Here is a 21,336-nt window from a genome sequence, read left to right on the forward strand (position 1 = left end):
TCAAGAGAAGCGTTTCAACACCATGAAGCTACAACCATATTTTTTTGTAACCCTGGGGATTGTTTACTTCAGGGTGATGTGCAGCGTTAGTTTTCCTATGTAGCATTTTGCATATAACCATTACCACATGGTTTGTGGCTAGCTGCAGAAAGGACTTCTCATGTCTTTGAAAAATGGCTTTCTTCTTGCCCACCTATTCATTCGTGGCAATATTTGTAAAATAAAGGCTGACCCCTGTCCTGCCGAGACATTCTCCCACCTGAGCTGTGCATTTCTGCAGCTCCTCCAGGGTTGCCCTGACCCTCTTGGCTGCTTTTCTCATTAATACTCTCCTTGACCATCAATTCAGCTCCACGGCCAGGCGTTGGTAGGTTTGTAGTTGTGTTATACCCCTTCCATTAAACAGGCTCAGAGAAAAGCTGTGATGTAGTTTTATACCGGACCCCGGTTTAAGCTTCACTCCAACTTTACCTTCGACCTTGGACTCTGATCACTGTTTAGGTGGCGTCTGAAGGCAATTAGTTGCAGCGGATTTATTTTAAGGGTGTCAGCGAATAGATGGCATGGTACGAAGCCTCTTAAAAAACACCTTTTACTTCACAGTTGTGTGCTACGGGGTTATCTGTGACATCCAATCACAAGAAAATCTATGGGGTTTGGGGTTGTACCGGGACAAAATGTGATAAAGTATAAGCAGTGCAGATAGTTTTGTGAGACACTGTAGCGTTTCATTTTGTCCGTTGTTCTGCCAAACACTAGCTTGGCCTGAGTAATTTCTCTTACCCTAAACAGTGATATCTATGCGTTGCCCATTTTATTTTTAACATGCACATTTCTATGCTTCCCTCTCTCTGTTCATATTTGCAGAACCTCTACCCAATCTGCACACCTCACTTTTCCTCTATGCGACTAAGCCAAAGCTGGTCACACGATCGTGCTCCGCAGTTCTGCACCTTTGTTTTTCCTGCCATGCTGTCCATGCACTTATCTTTGTGTATGCATGTATGTACGAAAAGAGTGGAAATTCTAAACCTCACTGTGGCACTGTTTGTTTCTTTTTCTTCGTCTACAGAGATGTTGAAGGAGTTGAACCAGCAGCGCAGAACGAAAGAGTTTACAGACCTGAAAATTATTGTTGAAGGCAAAGAGTTTGAAGTCCACCAAAATGTTCTAGCTTCCTGCAGCTTGTATTTCAAGGACCTGGTGAAAAGGTTTGCCCCCCCCTCACTTCCCCACCTCCCCACCCTCCGCTCTCCCACCAGCTGTTGATCCAGCCTGTTCTTTTCATAGGGCGCATTTGTGTCGCTTTTTTTCCCTTCCCCTCTCTCTCTTGCAGGTGTGTGAAGACTTTGGTTCCTAGCACAGGGCCAGCAGCCATTCCTTCCTCCACCCACTCAAATGAATGTATCCCAACCCGGAGAAAAAGGTCAACATTCGTCATTACCTTTCTTCCCCATGTAGGGCGATGTTAACCACATTTCCATTTTAATGAGCAGTGAAAATGTTCCATGACTGGGGATGTTTTGTTTTTTTGTTTTTTTGTTTTTTCAGATTTTTTTTTTTTAACTCACCGAAGAGCCAAAACAAAAGAATCTTCCATTGCACACATTAGGTGGTAATTTGGCAGTGGGATTTTTATTTTTTTTTATATCCTATCACCAGAGCTTCAGTATTTCGTTTGTTGCTGATTCTCTGCGTTTTTCCTTGATTACCAGCCTTCTCATATGCTAATGCAACAGGGCTAGTGAGTTTGAGAACGAAATTCCAGACGTATTAGCAAAGAACAAAGCAGAATCGCGGCTTTCACCGGTTCTCCCCACCTTTCACAGATGTATTCATATTATTTAAATTCAAGTGATCCCAAAGTATTTGGTCCTTTGTTCTCCACATCCTTTTGTCTTCACTGAGTGTTTTGTGGATTTCAGTACCTGCGTGTTAGTCACGTACATGAGTAGGACTATGTGTCTTTATTTTAGTATTCTGCATGTTTTCCAGCAAGGCAATACCATAAACCCCATTATCTCGTCATCTTTAAATCAAACCCCTGCAGGTGCTTTTGGCTTGATTGGACCCAAAACTTGTTTTGCCACTTTTGTGTTTATTTAGTATGATTGCGCTAGGAAGGAAGTGCTTGGCGAGGACAAAGGAAAACCAAAAGATGCACGTTCCAGAGATAGGAGGATTGCCGTAGGGAAGTCTGCCGCTTTTGCCTCCCAGTCTCACGTCGAGCTCATCGGAGGACACGGTGCTGCTTATCAGCTGCGGCGGCCTCTCGGCTCTCCACAGATACACTTGTTCCTCCTGAGCAGGGCTGGGCAGGAGTGGGGTGGAGGGTGAGAGAGCCAGAGCCGAGGTGGGGAAAAAGCTGCAGAGCCACGTCCTTATAAGGACCGCTCATCTCAATGACAGCTGCTCACGCCATGAATAAAACACAGATGGCGAGTCTTCTTCCTTTGACCTTGACTCCAGCGCGCCCGGTTTCCTCAGACGCTTGAAGTGATTTTTGATAAAAATTGAGGCCCCCGCGCGCGTGAACCTGTCCATCAGGTTGTCTCGACCGCGGCTCTTATCTGGGAGGAAGCCGGGTCATTTATGTGCAAAGACGGGGCCTCGAAACAGCAGAAGTTCCCGAAGGAGCAGACTGAATTGTATCGTGCTCATCTTCATGGCTGCTGCGCCTCTCATTGTCTGGCTCCCCTTGTTTCATCGGACACTTCAGGAGAGTCATCAGTTAGTTAAATATTAGGAAACTAAGGCGATTTGAAACTTTACAACACAAAAGACGGGAAACGTGTTCAAAAGGTTTTTATTTCCCTGCTGTGTTGATGTAAAATATAGGTTTACTTTCATTTTAAAACAACCAGAATGATTTGAAATTGAGAGTTTAAGCAACTTCTTTGCATTGCTCAGTGTGGTTAATGCGATTATTTGCTAAAAAAAAACACAGACTTCACACTTGTGTTCTAGAGAACGTTGATCGTCACTTTAACTTTGAGATTCCCAATAGACTGCTAACATTTCTAAGTCCAGCATGCTCCCTGGGAGAAAAGGTGAAAAGCTCAAAAAAGAGAAAACGGGAGCAACTTTGGCGCGCTCAGTGCAGACTTCCTGTTATCTACTGAAAGTCCTGCTCTCGCTCTATCTCTTGCATTGCAAATGAGCTGCAGACGCCTCAAGCGGTTGTAGAAATTATAGTGTCATTTTACATTGAGCCATATAGCTCTGTAACGATTGTTCAGTAGCTGGTAAGGGCCAATCAAGCTGAAAATTGCCTGATCCTCTCTCCCAATGCATATGAAGCATTATGCAAATATTGGCAGTGCCTAAAATAAAGCAAACGGGAAGGATGGGAAGGTAGCACAAAAATACCTCCAAATGTTACATTGAATAGTAGAAAAACAGCTTTTTTTAGCTATAACTGTGGGCTAATTTCAGTACTCTCAGTTAGAGAGGAGCATAGACGGCCAAAGGCTTGTCTATCTCTGAGTTATGATCCCCCCCCCACCCCACCCCACCCCACCGTGATCTGTCCGGGTGGCTTTTTGAGCCCTGCTGGAATTATGCAGCGCTCCACGTGGCTCGCCACTGTCCACATCTTTATGAGGTCAAACAACAGAAATAGGAAGAGAGGGGCTTTCATCTTCCTATATACTCTACTCTGCACTCCACCCCTCCTCCTCCTCACCCAGCTCATTCAGAAGGCATTTATTACTGCTCAGAGCCCCGTCAGCTCATAAAACACCACGGCGTTATGAGAGTGTACAGTATCTGCTTAGGATTGGAAGTATGTGTTCATAGTAATCAACAGGAGGTGTGTTATAGGCAGCATGCATGCCTCTCTCTCTCTCTCTCTCTCTCTCTGTATTTGGATGGAAGAAGATATGCTACTTATGTGAAATTTAGGTGGGTTGTATTAGTCAGAGCAGAAGAGGTGTTATGCTGCAAAATAAAGAAGAACACGTTACTTTTATTTTTGTGGCCTACCCACACGCACAACAACCCAGCGACTTACATGAGATACTAAAGTCTGGGCTGCGGGCGCCACTGTGAAATGTAAGAAATTTGAGTTGCTTAAATTGCAACGGGCAACCCCACAGAGCACTCTGAAGCGCTGTGGTGTTCCCTAAAGTTTGCACTCAACCCCATAGCCCACCCCACGGATACCTCCAGGAACGCCACTCCCAAACGTACAGACTCCAGCGCCCTCGCCCTACCTAAGAACCTATTACCTTATCCGTAAAAAGGGCCGATACATGAAACACGGAGACAGATCATCGCTGGTAATTCCATTTTTACCCCTTGGGATTTTCCAATAAGTGTGCTCGCAGGCGTTTAATTTATGGCTGCTGCATCGTCACCCCACAGTAATGTAAAAAGCTCCAGGATCTTTGAGCAGTCTCGACACGTGCTTTTTCCGCCGTTTGCTCCCGCCGACCATTTTTCCGACTCTGTCGGCCCATGAGTTTTGTATGCTTGTGAGTCAGACAGTGTTATGACCATGAGATGTGCAGGGAGCTGTTTTAATGCCCATTATGGTGTCAGCCCTGTGTGAAGACCGCCATCCTATGTGCTTTGTTTAGCCCTCTGCTGCACATTTCAGCCTGGGGGGAGAAGACGCAGTTCGGTAGTGCCACAGCTCTGTTTTGCTGCACTGTTCCAGCTAATATTTAAGGATTTAAAGGGACCAGTTTCCTAAATTACCAAACCTAATTGTATATTAACTTTTTCGGTGACTCTAGCAAAGCACAGAGTATATTGCATTTACCAAGCAAGTGCCGATTGGGTATAAGAAAGGTTTTTGTGGATTTTAGTGTTGTTTAGGTTCAAATCTGGGGACTCCATTTAGAATGGCACACCTTTTGTCCCAGTAAAGTAAAAGAACAGACTTTTACTTCTAAAAATACTAAAACATGCTCCGTCTGGCATCACAAAGAGACATGTCAGTTCAAAAAATGTAACACTGAAAATTTTTCAATTTACTGGAACTAATGTGAATAAATAAAACTGTTTCAGTATCAACAAGCCCCATACGCTATACAATGCGAAACCTTATGTAACGTAATTGCTTAGCTTACATAAAACAAAGCATATTGTGAAAAGTTTGAAATGCAAAAACCAAAGAGTAAAAAACACAACGTTCATTGAGACCAGACAATACAAGACAAAGTGAAAAATAGGGAGAACATTATCATGACCACATATCTGGTCCACATCTGGTTCCACGTGCCGGTCGCCCGTCACGGAGAAGGCCCCCACGGAGCCCAACTTAAACACTCTTATGCGCCAAACCAACCAGCAGGCAGGTCACACTTCAAAAGGCTGCAAAAAAAGCCTTAAAGTTGTCAAATACTTTTTCATTTGAGCTTAGATCAATACAAAGAAAATAATTTAGGACTGATAAATTGGAAGTCCCATAAACTTCTGCTAGGGCTTTAATGTTACATGTAGTTTAACAAATCTATTGCAGGGATTTAGGTCAGCGTTTTCCTCGGTGACTACGGCTTTGTTAGACAACAGCTTCAGTGGTGGACATGTTACTGTGCAGACGACGGAGCATCTAAAATAACCATGACATGTTTATTCTAATAACAAATGTGATTTCACCAGCCACCGATAGATAATGAAACATCCCTGGCAGGTATCCTCAAACCTGAACAACTGAGGCTTTTCTCAGCGGCAAACAATAATAGAAAGGCGTAAGAAAGCTAATCAAATGGAGATGCTCTTCAATGACATTCAGTTTAGATCATTTCCAAAAGGGATTTTTCATTTTTGCCATCCTATCGTAACACTTCCTAATAATCGGTCCTGAAAGATGACTTTTTACTTCAAGTAAAAGTTTTTGGCATCTCTGTCAATCCAGTTTTTAACTCTCCACCTGTCACCCTGTCCTCTTTGTCCTGTGGAGTGTCTGACACACTGGGCTTGTTTCTGCACCTGTTTAAGAACTGGCTGTAGATCCAGCGCTGCGGTCACAGTAATAAAGGAACGAAAAAATACGCAAACAAACCCCAGCACTGCTAAAACCTCTTGCTATATTAATTATTGCGATTCCTATCTGATTTATGTTGTGACATCATTTTAATGCGAGCCATTTTTAGTGGAGCCGGTCTCCGCTTTGCATCCTCTACGTTAGCATATCTCGGTAGCGCACGTTCTCCCCTCTGAAAAATGGTCTTGTTAAAACCGGCTAGATGCATTCCCTGCGAACCGGCTTTTTTTAGGCTCAGAGATGAATAAGGGGCGCGTGGGTGTGTTTGTAATGTTGACAGTCTTGCAGGTTTTTCTACCAAAAAAAAAAAAAAAAGAAAGAAAGAAAAGAAAAAGATTCCTCTTGAATAAGTGGTGCGTTTCTCACGAACGGATTTCTCTGCCTGAGTGTGCCAATCTCCCCTCCCCGCTCGCCCTATCTGTCCCTCCTCTATCTCTCCTGTCCTCGCCGCCTCCCTCTTTCAATATTTAAATTCGAGTCTGCAATCAAACCGCAGCATAAATACCCACCTCTTTTGGAGAGCTCCGGAAAAGTCATTTCCATAACATAAGTGCTTAGACAAAACAAACTGCCACTTGAGCTGGTTCCCATTGCACTAATTGACCAAGATGATGAGCATGCTCTTCTCTTTTATTTTTAGCTCCCCTCTCCCCTTCCTACCTTTTTCTTCTTCTTCCCACCTCCCCTCCATCACTTTAACCCTGACAAACACTCCCCCCATTCCCTTTTTTTTTTTTTTTTTTTCCTGTCTTGCTACCTGTCCCCACTGCAGGGCTTTTGGGAGGAAAAAGGGGCAATAACGCTTGTGTGGCTTTTTGCTTTGCAGGAGGAAAAACTGTAACAACTTTGGTTTTTTCAGCCAATGTCCATCCAGAGACAAGCGCGGTTGTCTTTCATTTTATTTTGGATGACCTCCATTCTCACTCCCTGAGTGCACCTCATAAATGACGACTAATGCCTCAGTTCATACACCACAGGCTGCTGATGATTATTGCAGCGGGGACAATGGCTCTGTTGAGGTGTGATGGCGTGTTTTTTTTTTGTTTTTTGTTTTTTTTTCCGGGGTGGGCGGGGATATCTCTTATTTAAAAGACCAAGGTACAGTCATGGAACACACCTAAACTTTCCCTCAGAAGGATGGCTGCTGGCTCCCTGTGGAAGGACCGTCTCGCCCTGCCTCCCTTTCCTTTTTGCTTCCCTGTCATCAACCGCATCAACCCTCCTCTGCTTCTCATCTCTAGCCTTCACTCCAGCCATTCCGTCTGTGTCATGTTGTTTCTTTTTTTTTTTTCCTCCAACCACCCCCCCCTCCCCTGTCTTTTTCTCACTAAATGCTGTCACTGCTTCTAATTTATTCCTTCAAAATAAGAGGGGAAACAGACACCTGTGAATGCGCACGCTCCCAGAGACAGACAAGACATTATCATCGCGCCGGCATGACTGGCAGGAGCAAACAGCCTCCATCCATCTTAATGCAGGCTACTTTTTATATTGTTGATGTCCGTATCCGCAGGGAGCGAGACATGGTGGAGGGGGCATGCAGTCTGCGGCGCTTTGATTCCATTTATTTTGCCCTTGAGTGGATTATTGTTTCACATGGGACATTAAACATGGGTGGTAAGGTGTTATTTAATGCTCTCATACCTCCCCAAGGGGATCCTGCATGAGAACTAATCTCGGCCATTTGATCCGGGGTAAAGTCACAACGTGGCCCAATTCTGAAAGCGTCCCCCCCTCCTCTGCACATATTGGGCTCCGCATTACGAAAGGGATATCGTATTCTATTCAATTTGTGCATCCAAGCACTCCCTGGCACCTCTTACGTCATTCCAGCAGGAGTGCGCCGTTGATATCCAACACGGCAAAGTAGACTCGGGAACGGCGGGTGCAACAGGCTTTGGCCAGCATTGCTTACACTCTCACATGTTCAGGTCTCTGTTTTCTTTGTTAGCCTGTCATGTATGCTTGCTCTGCATTTAAACCGCGCATACATGAAACCAATCATAACAGGCATGCTGTCCTTCAAAAAGCAATAACGTCTTGTTTTGTTTTTGCCTAATCTTTGTTCAGAGGAGACGTTTTGTTTCAGATGCAGCGCTCTAGTTGTAAATAAGCCCCCCCCCTCCCTTCCCCATAGAAAAGTAGAAACCATCCACAGTTCTGTTTTTGTCCCTCTTTCTCTTTCTGTTGTTATATTGTTGTGTAACTATTCTCTTATTTTCCTCCCAACTCTCGTTTAGCTATGTGTTGTGTGTTGCATACATGTCTTTGTATCCCCGTCTTCCTTTTTTCTTTTTCTTTTCCTTTTTTTTTTTTGCTTTGGCCCTTATTGCTTTTCCTAAGAGCCCCGCCTTAAAATGTGCCTTTCTCCACCGTGATTGGTTGATCAGGTCGTCAGGGGAGACGAAGAGCGGAGAGATGCTGGAGCTCACCATGAGCAACATCGGCGCCGATGTGCTGGAGCTGCTGCTCGAGTTCGTCTACACGGGATCGCTGGTGATCGACTCGGCCAACGCCAAGACGCTGCTGGAGGCGGCCAACAAGTTTCAGTTCAACACCTTCTGTAAAGTCTGTGTCTCCTTCCTAGGTAAGACTTTTGGGAAAATACTTGTAGCATGTAATACTATAAGCAGTCATACTCTTGAACTTTAATGCATCTTGTTACGTTGCAACCAGAAAATGTCATGTATTTTATTGGGACTTTGTAAAGAGACCAACAAGAATGAGCGCATATATGTGAAGGGGAAGTTAAATGATAAATACATTTTCTTTGTTTTTCTCGAAAAAAAAAAAAAAAAATCTGACAAGTGTGTTGTGGATTTGTTCTAAGCCATATTTGAATCCAATACCCCCTAAATAAATCCTGTGCAGCCAATTGCCGTCAATCCTTCAGTCTGTGATTTAATCTCGGCGTGAATCCTGGTGTTCTGCGCAGGCTTTCAGAGCATCGGGGAGTTAAAAAGCATCCCGAGATACAAGGAGCACAGCAGACAGGTCAGAAATAAACTTTTAGTGAAAGTCAGGGGTAGGGTTAGGGCGAGCAAAGCAATATGCTGGGGGAAAAACCCTGCAGATGCTCTCCATCAAGTGCGACTTAGCTTCAGCTATCTAGCAATAAAGAACAAATATAAATATCACTATACATGTTGGGATAGCCCTACCCCAAAGACTTATTTACTATAATTTCAGCAAAAGGTGGGTCTACAAAGGATTGACTCCTGGGACTTGACACAGATGCATGCTGCACTTAACAGGTTTTTAATTGTAAATAAATAACTTTAATTAATGGAAGCCATCTATCCTTCCTAGTCTAATTTGTTATCTGTTAGATTGTAAGGTGACAAAATGTTGCAAGAGAAAAAAAAAAAGGTTATATGTTTCTTTTTGCAAGACACTGTATATACCGACAAGCTTTTCTAGTATGCACAACCTCACAGAGCGCGTGGGCCAGAAGTTACATTTCCTCCTGGACTTAAACATCCTGCTCCTTTTTGTCATGTTTCCACAGCTCATAGCCCTGTTAGAATTCAACTTGCTAACTCTCTCAACTGGGCACGGTGCCTCTGATCTCGTCCCAGTGGACGGGACGGACCACGAGAACAGATTTCTAAAAAGGTCAGGGAACAATTGTCACTTAAATGTCAACTCTTCCGGCCTGGACAACGATGGAGTTGGGGGACAAAAAAAAAAAAAAAGAGAAAAATAGCTAAACAGATTTATACCCGCAAAAGGTGCAGAAAGTGGAGCATCCAAGGGGAGTGGTTTCGGCAGTCCTGAGGGGTCACGGGAAAGGCAAATGGCATGTTGCAGATGTCGGTGGGTCAGGCAACCAAAAAGCTCCAAATGTCAACTTTTGCATTCCATTTAAGAGATTGTTTTGAGGTATCTGTAACACAAGGGAAGGGCATGTTGGCAAAAAGGTCAGCGGCAGAGAAAAATGTAAAGGAGAACTGGAAGCACATGATATTGATTTGTTTTTCTCGATTTGGGGGAGGGAAAAAAAAAAAAAGACGAAGAACACATTTGTAACCTTCATCGCCGGCGAGACGTCAATCCATTCTTCCCCGACAAGATTCATGACATTTCAGCACATAAGAACAAGAGAAATACAGGCGCAAGCGCGTGTCCTTGAGCCAAGAGGAATTGATACTGCGTCAAGAATTATTGAAGTTTGTAACAAATACACCTAGGATAAATGGCAAACATTTCCTCAACCTATTTCCACAATACCGCTTTGACCTTTATTTATCCATCCTCAGATTCAAGGAAATGAAAGCACTTCAGTGTGAGCTTTTTGTGTCTCTTGCACTATCTGAAGTCAGATTTATTATTTTTGTTAGTTTGTAAGATCAACAATGGAATCTGCATCTCTGTGCCTTGCAAAGATGTTCATAAACTTGGACCTTTTTCACACTTTTTCATGTGACAACCACCAACCTTCTGTGTATGTTAGTGGGGTCCAATGTAAGCAAGGATCGGCTTATTAAACCAACATCCCAAGCTTTGAACATTTTAGAAAGCTTTTTTTTAAAAAAAATACATTGAACAGTATGTGTAAGACTTGGAACATCGATCTTTATAGCTCTCCAACCAATCTGACTGAGCTTGAGGTAGTTTGGAGAAAAATAGGCCATATCTGAAAAGCTGGTAGACAGACAGCACAAAAAGTTGCAGCTGATTGCTACTAAAGATGTTAGAAGTCCTGAGTCAAGAGCAGCAAAATACAAACACATATGAACATTTTTTAACTTTAAGAAAAAAATAATTATTTATTCCCTTCTCCTTCACAATTATGTACTGTTTCGTGTTAGTCCGTCGTGCAAAAACCCAATGTAATACAATGAGATTCATGGTTGTAACATGAATAAATGTGAAAACATTAAGTTGCTTCGGTGTATCAGGTGCAACAGGGAACATTTTTGAAAATGTAAACAAATTTTTACAAACTGAGCTGTGATCCTGTTCAGATCAAAGAAACGCAAAGTTCAAGATAATGTTCTGGAGATGTGAGCAGCTGTGATAAAAAAACTCTGCTGACACCTTATGGAAAAAAATATTCTCAGATAGGCTTTTCCTAGGCCCAACCTCAGCTCAGATCAGGCGTCAGGCCTGCTTTTATTTGCTTGTTTGCTTTGGCTTTTGTTCATTTGAGATTTACCAAAGATTTGCTGACCTTTATTGGCTGATATTTGTTCAAGACAGACCGTCAGACTCCGTCTTCAGTGATAAACATCCTGCTGTTGCTTTCCTTTGATGGTCATTATTTAATCAGCTCTCTTTCAGCGGCCAGCAAAATATTTTTTCTCAACCTTTGCCTGCCTTGGTGTGTGCGCACGCCTTCTGACAGGCATGGCTCTAGTAAAAGGCGCTAATGGCATTCGTTGACATTGCCTTAAATGCTCCAGTGGTACGTAAGATCACAGAACGTGGCTAAAGCCTTGTTCCTGCTAGCCTGGCCGTCAGGGTAGCGTCATACGCGGGTGCATGCATTTGCACACGGTAGGTCCTGAGGTCTGACAGGACTTCTTTAAAGTGGCCCAGATAATCCCACGTCCTTTTCCCTGATATCCTCCACCTCATGCCTGGGCTGTGAGCGATCGATTCCCCTAGTTGTTTGTCCCTGAAGCTGTTTTGAGTTATTATACTTGTTCTCCCTTAGTCTCAGGCAGGTACAAAGCCCAGCAGGATCTGAGCGTGTGCTACCTGGAGCTGCTTTGTCTGGTTTTGTAGCTTCCTGCGTCTTGTTATGAATGTCTGAAACGTGCTTTGTTCCCCCTGTCTTAATCAATCAGCCTGTGTCTTTTGTTTCTTTGCCCTCTCCCTCCTTTGTCCCTCTCTCCTTGCCTTCCCGACCCTCTTCATCGACTCCAGAGAAACAGTTGACTTCTGCGAACTGTCTGGGTGTGCTAGCCATGGCTGAAGCCATGAGCTGCACTGAGCTCCACAACATGGCCAAAGCGTTTGCTCTTCAGAACTTCCCTGAGGTGAGTTGAGATGGGTCATCTCTATTATCTGCTCTACATGTGTCAGGAAATGGAAGCAAATAATTATCACTAAATCTAACCTGATCATGTTTTTGTCTGCTCTTGCATATAATTCACCTTTGTTTTATGGCATTACATATTTTATTTGAATATGAACAGGATATACATGTCGAACTTTCCTGCACATGTCTCCACGACCAATCCACAGGCCAAATAATGAGAAAAACTAAATAAAAATATGTAATGGCTTGGCTCTGTAGTCACAAAAATTAGTCTTGCATTTTTAGTGTCAAATATTTGCATACATTCTGCATCCTCTGTATAGACCTCGGATTTCAAAAACTAATATGAACTTATTTTTCTCATTTAAATATGTCAGAATTATTTCAATTGACTGATTCCTATTGCATTGACCCAGTTTAAGCCAATATACAAACGGACAATTCCTGAGAGTACATGTTTGATTCTCTTAATCTGTTGAATACCCATTTTGCTGTGTTTGGAATCGCTGTTCTGTTGGAATTCCCGATTCTTTTTCCAAGTTTCAACAATGCAGCTTTTAATCTGTGGTGTTTCTAGTTAATTTGAAGGTAGCCCTCCAGTTTGTACCATTCATCCGCTTTTTGTAACTTTGCTGTTCCAATGGCAAGGCCTCAGCATGATTATACCCCTACCATGCTTCACAGTTGGTACTTTGTCCTCCAGTCTAACAGCCTCACTTCATCCATCTTGTCATTGTTGTCAAATAGCACACTGTCTTTCCTTTCCTTTTGACCATTAAACGTTTCCAGAAAGCATTAGGCCGGTCCACATTGGCAGCTGCAAGGTGTCTCCTCTGGAACATGTTCAGTATGAGCTTGAGTCTTTGTGGTTCCTGGTCTGTTGTTCATGATCATTTAAACCAATATATTTTCCTCTAAGGGTGACAGTTTAGGTCCATAAGTGTGTTCCAACAGGACAGCGATCCCAAATACACAGTAACACTGGGTTTTTGGAATGGGAAATGCTGGTTAGAGTTAACCTTCTAGAATAGCCCCCACACTTCTGCATAAAATGTGACTATGCTTAAAAGCTGGACCCTGCTTGTTTAAATGAGCTCTAAGTCTGTAAAGTGGTCAAATATCCTCACTGAAATATAACAGAAGCTTATTGATGGACAGAAATATATGTTGTCAGGGTGCAACTCTCTAAAGACCACGTAACCAATTATTAGTTGGGATATGCACATCATTTTGAACTTCTGTTTATTAAAGAAATCCAGCAGTATACTCTAACTTATGTACCAAATGCCTTTTTTTAATCATTTAAAGATGACATATCATGCAATATCTACTATTTTAGCCCTTAAATATATTCTTGAGTCTCTCTAGGAGTGCAGAAAATTTGATTTTGTCTCTCCAGGTACTGCATAGATATCTTTATATTCTGTTTAGGACATATTTTTCAAGCCGTTCAGTTTTCTCTGTTCCCTATTATGTTTTTTTGAACAATAACGTCACAGCATTAGCTGCGGAGCTGCAACCAAATTGGTTAGCTGGCCGTGGACCTCCGGCTAAGCAATTTGCCGAATCCACCATTTTTAATTTGTTTTTGTTTTTTTGTTGCGATTTTGTAGTCCAAGCTCAAGGATGCCAAAGCTGTATTAGCCCACACAATTCAATACACTCGCCTCCAGCATGCTACAAAAAATGAATAAGATGGAGTGGAGCGCTCTGCGACCTGGAGCTGGGCGGCATGTGAAGTGCCTCTTTTAGATTTAAAGCGACAGCACCAAAATGAGCTGCTCTCAAATGCACCTCTGAACAGGGATGAAAGAGGGGCTGTGGGGCAACAATAATGAGGAATTCAGACCAAAGTTTTGCAGTTCCACTTTATAGAGACCACAAATAAATGATTTAAATGTGTAAAAGAAGGCATTAAAAAGTGTGATATGTCCCCTTTAAATTGTGGGCTGCATAATCATTCCACTCTGAAACAAAAAGAGTTTAAATGTGTTATTAAAAGCCCCAGATTATCATGGCATTCATGCCGGAAATGAGCGTACGTATACGTCTGACCAGACCGTGTGTGCCAAGCTTGTTCTGTGCTGCTTATGGAAGAGCAGCTTCTAGATAAATTACTGTAAAAATACAGAGATACCTACTAACAAACAGAAAGCTTCAAAGACTTCTTATTTTTTGTAGCTTAAATGATAAGCAAATCACACTTAACTACCTAGAGATGCCCTCATTTTCTATACGCATCAGAGCGTGGCATCTGAAAATGCACTCCAGCGTTTGATTGCATGCTGCTTCTCTGACCTTATCTTGGCAAGAGTAAAATACATATAATCTTAACCTTTGTTTCGTGCCAAAATGAACAGCCAGCCATTTACAAGGTTCTAAATGATTTTATTTTTAATAATTTAATGTTTTTTCTGGGTTTTTGTTACACTGGTGGCTCATTGTTACAAAGTAAGCTGACAGGAAAGAGTGTTTGAGAGAGGGGGGGAAGACATGAGGCAAAGGACCTAAGGCTGGAATTGAACCTGGGTTACCCGTGTGGAGGACGGAGGCCTCGGTACCTTTGGAACAGGGGCAATAAACCTGGATTCTAAATAAATAAATTTTAAATAGATGATTGGACCACACAGTGTAAATGCCTTCTTCCTAAAGTATTTATTGAAATTTAGAGCACCGTGCAAAATTATTCATAGCAAAAGTATTTGTTGTGTTATTTCACATTTAGTCATATAACCTCAAACATTCAGCGTGTTTTTAGTAATTTTATCTGATAAGACTAGCACAAAGTAACTCATAATTGTTAGAACTGGTCAATTCATCATCCGACATAAGCTAATAGTTGGACACGCGAGACATCCAGCTTTCATAAAAGAGTTAATTAGTTAATGGGAAGATGATTGGCGCTAAATACAGGACAATCCAGGCATAGGCTGCAAAAGATGTGACATAGAGGTGGAACTTCACCAACAGCCAGAGATGCAATGGAATGGATTTGACCAACACCTATCCATGTGTTATAGTTACATAGTTGAAGCTTAAACTTACCCTACAGCCACTGCCATGTAACGTGCCGTGCTCTTAGTATAACACATTGGTGCATTCATAATTAACACATAACTGACTCCCCCCAAAATGTTTGCGATGGCAGACTATGAGCAATCCACGGGCGAGGCCTTTACTAACTGAACCAGAAGCCCGCAAGTGATGTACCAAATCCACCAAGGAGAGCATATAAGCACACCTTCCTATCATGCCTGTTTATCAGTCCCCCATTTTTCATAAGCGTTAATGTCACAAAGTCAGTCAATTCTGTGTGCAAAATGTCAGAAATCTCTTCAAATGACATCCAATCCTATATGTTCGAGCCCAAATATGAATCTGGGGAGTCAGAGTTGGACTCCTTTTTTTAAAGCTGTGAAGTCAATCATCCCGCTGCAATCAGACACTTGCAGCCTTCCTCAGACACATACAAACAGGATCATCAAGCCACTTGCTCTATGCAAGCCCAAAAGAAACCCAACGAGAAACTGTCCACACTGTAACATATAGGCCGCTCCAAATCGGCACAAATGCATGCATTTAGTATACACACCGGGACTTTTCCTACTCGCTGACATATATTTTAGCTGGCTAATAGCTCTTGTTGCGCTGTGCCTTATCCAGGAAAAGGAGCTCTCTCGGAAATAAGCGACTTCACATTAAATAACAAGACCAACAAACCTCTATCTGCGACTCACGAGAGTTGCAAGCGACTTTAGAGAAAATCAAGCCCAAAGCTGCTTATGATAAGAGGACTAGGCAAGACTGAAGCTCACGTAGACACAGTAATTCAAATAAAAAATGTTAACACCCTCCTGGCTGGGGCTGATTTTAAAGAAACTTTGAGGCCTGTTTTCTCCCTAATCTTCTTTGCAGAGTGCCAACTTTGAAATGGTCATATCTTTTTCAATTTGATTTCCACAAGTTGGACCTCGTCGGCAAGCTTAGAGTCCACTCTTTCTGAATCTGTAACTACCGGTAAGTCAAAACGGTCCCGAGGAGACTTGTTCCTGCTTTTGCTGTGGCCGGTCACATATGTCGGCAGATGTCTTCTCTAGCAAAGGTGAAACTCGAGCAAGAGCCAGGTTTTAGAGTGACGCTAAAAACTAGTTTTAGTTTTATTCCTTGAAAATAGTTTCAGCCGATAAAGCTGACTTACCACATTTGTGCTCTTAAAAGAGGCCTCACTTCATAACTTTTTTTTTTTCCCCCTCCCTGTTCTGCACCGAGTTACTGTAGGTGAGGGTCAATACCCCTGTCTGTCAATTAAATATAAGGCTACCAACCTGGAGACAGTTAGCTTAGCCTAATATAAAAGCTGGACACAGGGGGGAAACGGCCAGCCTGTCTTTCTTCAAACATGAAAAAAGTTATACATTATATATTAGCTCTGGTGTGAGGCTTCCAGCCAGGAGAGACAGCAGTAAGTCGATGTGCCTGCCACTGGTTATAAAGAGATCTGCTGTATGTGAAATCGCTACGTATTGACTGCATCTGTGCACTGTCTTTGCCTCTGTTTTTTTTTTCTTCTTCTTCTTCTTTACAAGTATGAATGACACATTTTTATCTTCCACATCATGGAATAAAAATGTAGTATCCGAAAATCATTATTTGTTTAAAAGCGCCCCAGTTCTTGGGTCAGCATTTGCCCATCGGTATCTTTTTGGTATTCTCGTTGTCTCCGAGCGTCGTTCTGCTTAGAACAAACTATCAGGGACGTCATATAATGCACTAGATAAAAACAGCATATCAAAAACTCATTTTTCATGAAAGAAAATAAGAGTACTGAAAATGTTAAATAAGGTATAATGGCCATGATATTAATTCAGTGCTGATTATTATTTGTGCCGTTATTAAACAATACAGCTTTTACTTTTCTAAATGATGCTTCACACACAGCACCTGGCCAAATGTATTCTCACCCCATCATCTTTTCAATGTATTTAAACCATATACTTTGATGGATCTGTTCATATTTTAGGTGATTGTCCAAAACACAGAAGGGCATCATGATGTGAGAGAAAAATAAATGCTGGTAAATGGAGTATTCAGCCCTCCTGAGTCAACAGATAGAGAAGTTTTCCAGTTGTCCTCCTAACCAGTCTTGCACACGAGGTCGTAAAAAGCCTCCGTATACGCTGCAAAAACTGAGAAAGGTGTTTACTTGGGTTAGCAAGAACAAAAAAAAAAAAAAAAAAACGAGTTTTTGTTGGCCACAACTTTTCATACTTGCAGTGAAACTCTATTACAGAGCTTCTGGGTTGTCCAGGCCAGCGGAGAGGAGGGAGTGACAACGGTTCTTTGAATTGCCAGGCTCACTAGGAATTTCAGATCAATCAGACGTCCATTGTCGGACACAACAGGAGATACAGCTCTGCGCAGACGGGGTGTAAAGCACAAACTGCAAGAACCCCAAAGCAAGTCTTGTGGGAGAGGAATGATGTTATTTTTGGTCACAGAGAAGAAACTTAGCGTTTCTTGCAGGGTATGCGCAGGTCTCAACACGTGAGTTGGTTTTGATCTGAATCATGATGCTGTGGCTCTGTCTGTGTAGTCATTAGTGTTGTCCAGCTGGCTGGTCTTCCGGAGCCCCATTCTCAGGTCTCTTTGCAGCTTTTAGCAGGTTTTTTAGGATTGCTCTGTATTTAGCTCCATCCATCATCCACTCAAATCTGACCAGCTTCCCTGTTGCCTGTAGGCCAAAAAGTTCAGGTTTGCTCTCACCTGACTACAGCTCCTTATTTCACATTTTCTGTATCCCCCACATGGCCCGTTGCAAACTTCAAACAGAACCTTCTAAGGCTTTCGATCATTAATGTGCATTTCTCTTGTCATTCTTCCATAAAGGTTAGATTTGTGGAGTGTAGACTGTAGACTTCTGTAGCTCCTTTAGAATTAGAGGCTGTGGACTGATCTGTGAGGTGCTCAAAGATGAAATTATATATTTTTGGCAAACCTGCTTTAATATTTTCATAGGAATATTTTTCTCATTTCTTATTTATGTTATTATTTTGTTCATCCATTTATTACCCTTTTTTTTACAATTACATATTTACTTGCATTGATTTATACATGAACAAACAGGAGCAGAAGGAAGATAAATCTTGTATTATCTACTCCAAGAAAAATAATAATACATATCATAGTAAATGGGGACTGAATACAAGTACCCGCCAGAGTTTTTAGTTTTGGATTTGTTAAAAGAAAATTATAAACCACATATTCTTTCCTCCCTGCTCATAATTGCCCTGCTTTCTGTTAGATTTTCTCATAAAATCATAATACGAAATACATTGCTGTTTGACAGCGTAACATGCCAAGCATCAACGTTTTGAACACCTTGGAGAGGCAGTGTATAGGTTGGAGGTAAATGTGGAGTTACTTCACAAAGCGTCATGGGAAACAATCAAATCTGATGTATTTCCTTTCAACATTTGCCCTTCGCTCTTCAGGAAGATGCATGTTTGAACATCTCACCAAACAAACCCTCCACGTCTTACGACAAAACTGTCCGCTGTAATTTCGAGATGCAGGGTGTGTACGTGTGAGCAGGATTTTGTCGTTCTAAAATCGGATTTCAAAGTCCTTAAACGTGACGGACATGTTGACAAATCTTTGACTATTGACCATTTTCAGGTGGCAGGCCAGGAGGAGATTTTAAGTGTGTCCAAGGAGGACCTGGTGGCCTACCTTTCCAACGACAGCCTGAACACAAAGGCGGAGGAGCTGGTCTATGAGACAGTCATCAAGTGGATCAAACAAGACCCCGGTTCAAGAGTGCAGGTAATAAATAGCAAAAGCTTTTGTTCCTCCTCTCTTTGTTGGATTTTTTTTTTAACTGTTATTTTTTACATCAAGCACATGCTGTATCTGTAACATAATACAAAAGCGTCAAGATGCTACCTGCTGATCACCGACGGCTCAGACCCTGTAAATATGAATTGCATTAGAACAGTTCTGATGCAGACCTGTCTTCTTTGAGCGATCCACTGCAAAAACGGATCTAAAAATAAGTAAAATGTTCTTAAAGTTAGTGTATTTATCCCTGATTTGAGCAGGTAAATATTATTATCTGCCAATGGAATGAGTATTTTGACCCCTAAAATAAGATATTTAGACATCCTGCACTTGAAATAATATGATGAAGATGAATTGTTCCTATTTTAAGTGCAAACATCTTATTCCATTGGCAAATCATCTTATTTACCTGCTCAAATCAAGGACAAATATATTCATTTTAAGGAATATTTTACTTATTTCTAGTTCCGTTTTTGCAGTACCAGACGGGTGACTCCTTGTTCTCTCCTGGCAGTGATCTCCAACTCTGTTCTTGAGATGTAGCCAAACGCAGCCGTTTATTTGTATTCGTGGGAGAGCTGTGCCCTCAAAATATGATTTATTCTTAGTTACTCTTCATTTATTTTGATGACAGATAAACCTAGATGGCCGTAGTCCCTGTCAGGCAAACAGCTGCAACCTATTCCTCGAGGCTGCTAATCATAATCAAAGGTTATATCCCTCAGATGGGTATTGGCAGCAAGGTACAGTGGGTCAGATTTGAACCGCCACGCAATCGATGAGTGAAGCTGAGAGCCTCGGCTGCAACTGCATGTACCAGAAGGTAAATGGACTCCTGCTCTGACGACACCGCCACCCTGCTGGGAAAAGAAACATCTAAGGTTGTGAGGCGTTTATGGCTCTATGAATTTCATTGGTGATGATTTTAAAGTATTTTATTGCTGTTTTAAAATGTAGTTCGGGTTATATCAGAGGAATTGCCCCGGCCCATCGCTGCGAGAATCATTCCCCAAAAGTAATGTCTTCTCATCAAGCAGTGAGCGGCGGTGCAGGCTCATAGCAGCTGAATCATTGGCCGCGCAGACCTCGGCAATCACTGAGTTTCTCACCTTTTGGGTTAAGCCTTTGGCATTTTATCCTGCGATGTGCCGTTCTGCAGGGATGATAAATTAATCGGAAAGTGTTAAGTGGCGGTATAAAAATAGCTCTTATTAAAGGAATCTCGCACCTCTTGAGCTTTTACACATTGTCGCGTCGAAAACCACAAACTAAATATCTGTAATTATGAAGAGGAAGAAATGTGATACATGAATTAAAACAAAATCTTAGAAGATATTTGCTTTCAGGCCCCTTTACTCCAACCCATTTACGGAGGCCTTAGTCCTCGACGCCGCCGACCCAGGTTCAACTCCTTTGCCGCCCCCTTTCCTGTCAGCCCACTCTGTGGAAAATGAGCCACTAGTGCCCTAAAAACAGTGTTGTATAGTAATGAAGTAAAAAATACTTCACTACTGTACTTAAGTATATTTTGGAGTACTTTATACTTTTCTCGAGTATAACATTTTTTGATAACTTTTACTTTTACTTAACTATATTTCTGAACTTAATTGCATACTTTTACTCCAATACATTTTCAATGTTTGGTTTAGTTACTCATTACAAAAAGAGAAAGAGAGACTCACGCATGCAAGTGTTTTGACCCCACCTACTGATTGACTGCAACAAAGTCGGGACTTGCCTGGGCTTGTTCATCACCACCAACAGGATAAGAAGCTGGTTCAGTGGTAAAGCAGGTTAAATTAACCTTGTGGTATAGGTAAAGCATCTAATAGCAGAGAGTCCTAATTTTACTAACTAACTAACTAAATGATAACCTGCAGGTGTATCTATTAGCAGGTTTACCACTTCCTGTAGGTTAACTATCGCTTTATCACTTAACCATGTTCTTAGTATACACCCTCTTTTCCTGCACTTGGTTGTATACAATTTTAAAGTGCATAGCACTGACCTTACTTGAAGAAGGAAAACTGAAAGCTTACAAAAAGGTTGTATTTTCTGTCTAAACTTGGTCTAAATTTCTCCTGCACTTGGATGTTTATATTATTTTAAGTGAATTTAACTTTCAAAGTTTACCAAAATTTAAAAAATGTCATTCAAACTGCATTTGCTATGTTTTACTTTTTACTTATACTTTTTATTACATTACTTGAGTACATATATTTTTACAGTAATTTTCATACTTAAGTACAAGACATTTCAGATACTTTAAGACTTTTACTCAAGTAACATCTCAGTCATTGACTTGGACTTTTACCAAAGTCATATTTTGGAGAGGTACCAATACTTTTACTTCACTCCGAGATTTCAGTACTTTATGCAACACTGCCTAAAAACCTAAAAAAAATAAAATAAAATACCAAGACGGAGCCATGAAACCTAAACAGACCAGGCAAGCAAAGCACTGATCTGAAAAGTAGGAGGCTCATGGTAACTCTGGAGTAGCTGCAGGAATCTCTGAACT

General features: G+C 41.8%; 1 protein-coding gene across 1 annotated transcript in view; it reads left to right on the forward strand.

Annotated features, from left to right (window-relative positions):
- LOC105929095 (kelch-like protein 29) overlaps window positions 1-21,336 on the forward strand; it is a 202,255-nt gene that overhangs the window by 67,972 nt on the left and 112,947 nt on the right. The window contains exons 4-7 of the mRNA XM_036147621.1: window positions 1,073-1,211; window positions 8,383-8,579; window positions 11,864-11,976; window positions 18,654-18,800. Coding sequence (XP_036003514.1) covers window positions 1,073-1,211; window positions 8,383-8,579; window positions 11,864-11,976; window positions 18,654-18,800 — 596 coding nt within the window. The remainder of the gene's footprint in view (window positions 1-1,072; window positions 1,212-8,382; window positions 8,580-11,863; window positions 11,977-18,653; window positions 18,801-21,336) is intronic.

This window comes from Fundulus heteroclitus, chromosome 15, assembly GCF_011125445.2.
Source record: "Fundulus heteroclitus isolate FHET01 chromosome 15, MU-UCD_Fhet_4.1, whole genome shotgun sequence".
NCBI lineage: Eukaryota > Metazoa > Chordata > Actinopteri > Cyprinodontiformes > Fundulidae > Fundulus > Fundulus heteroclitus.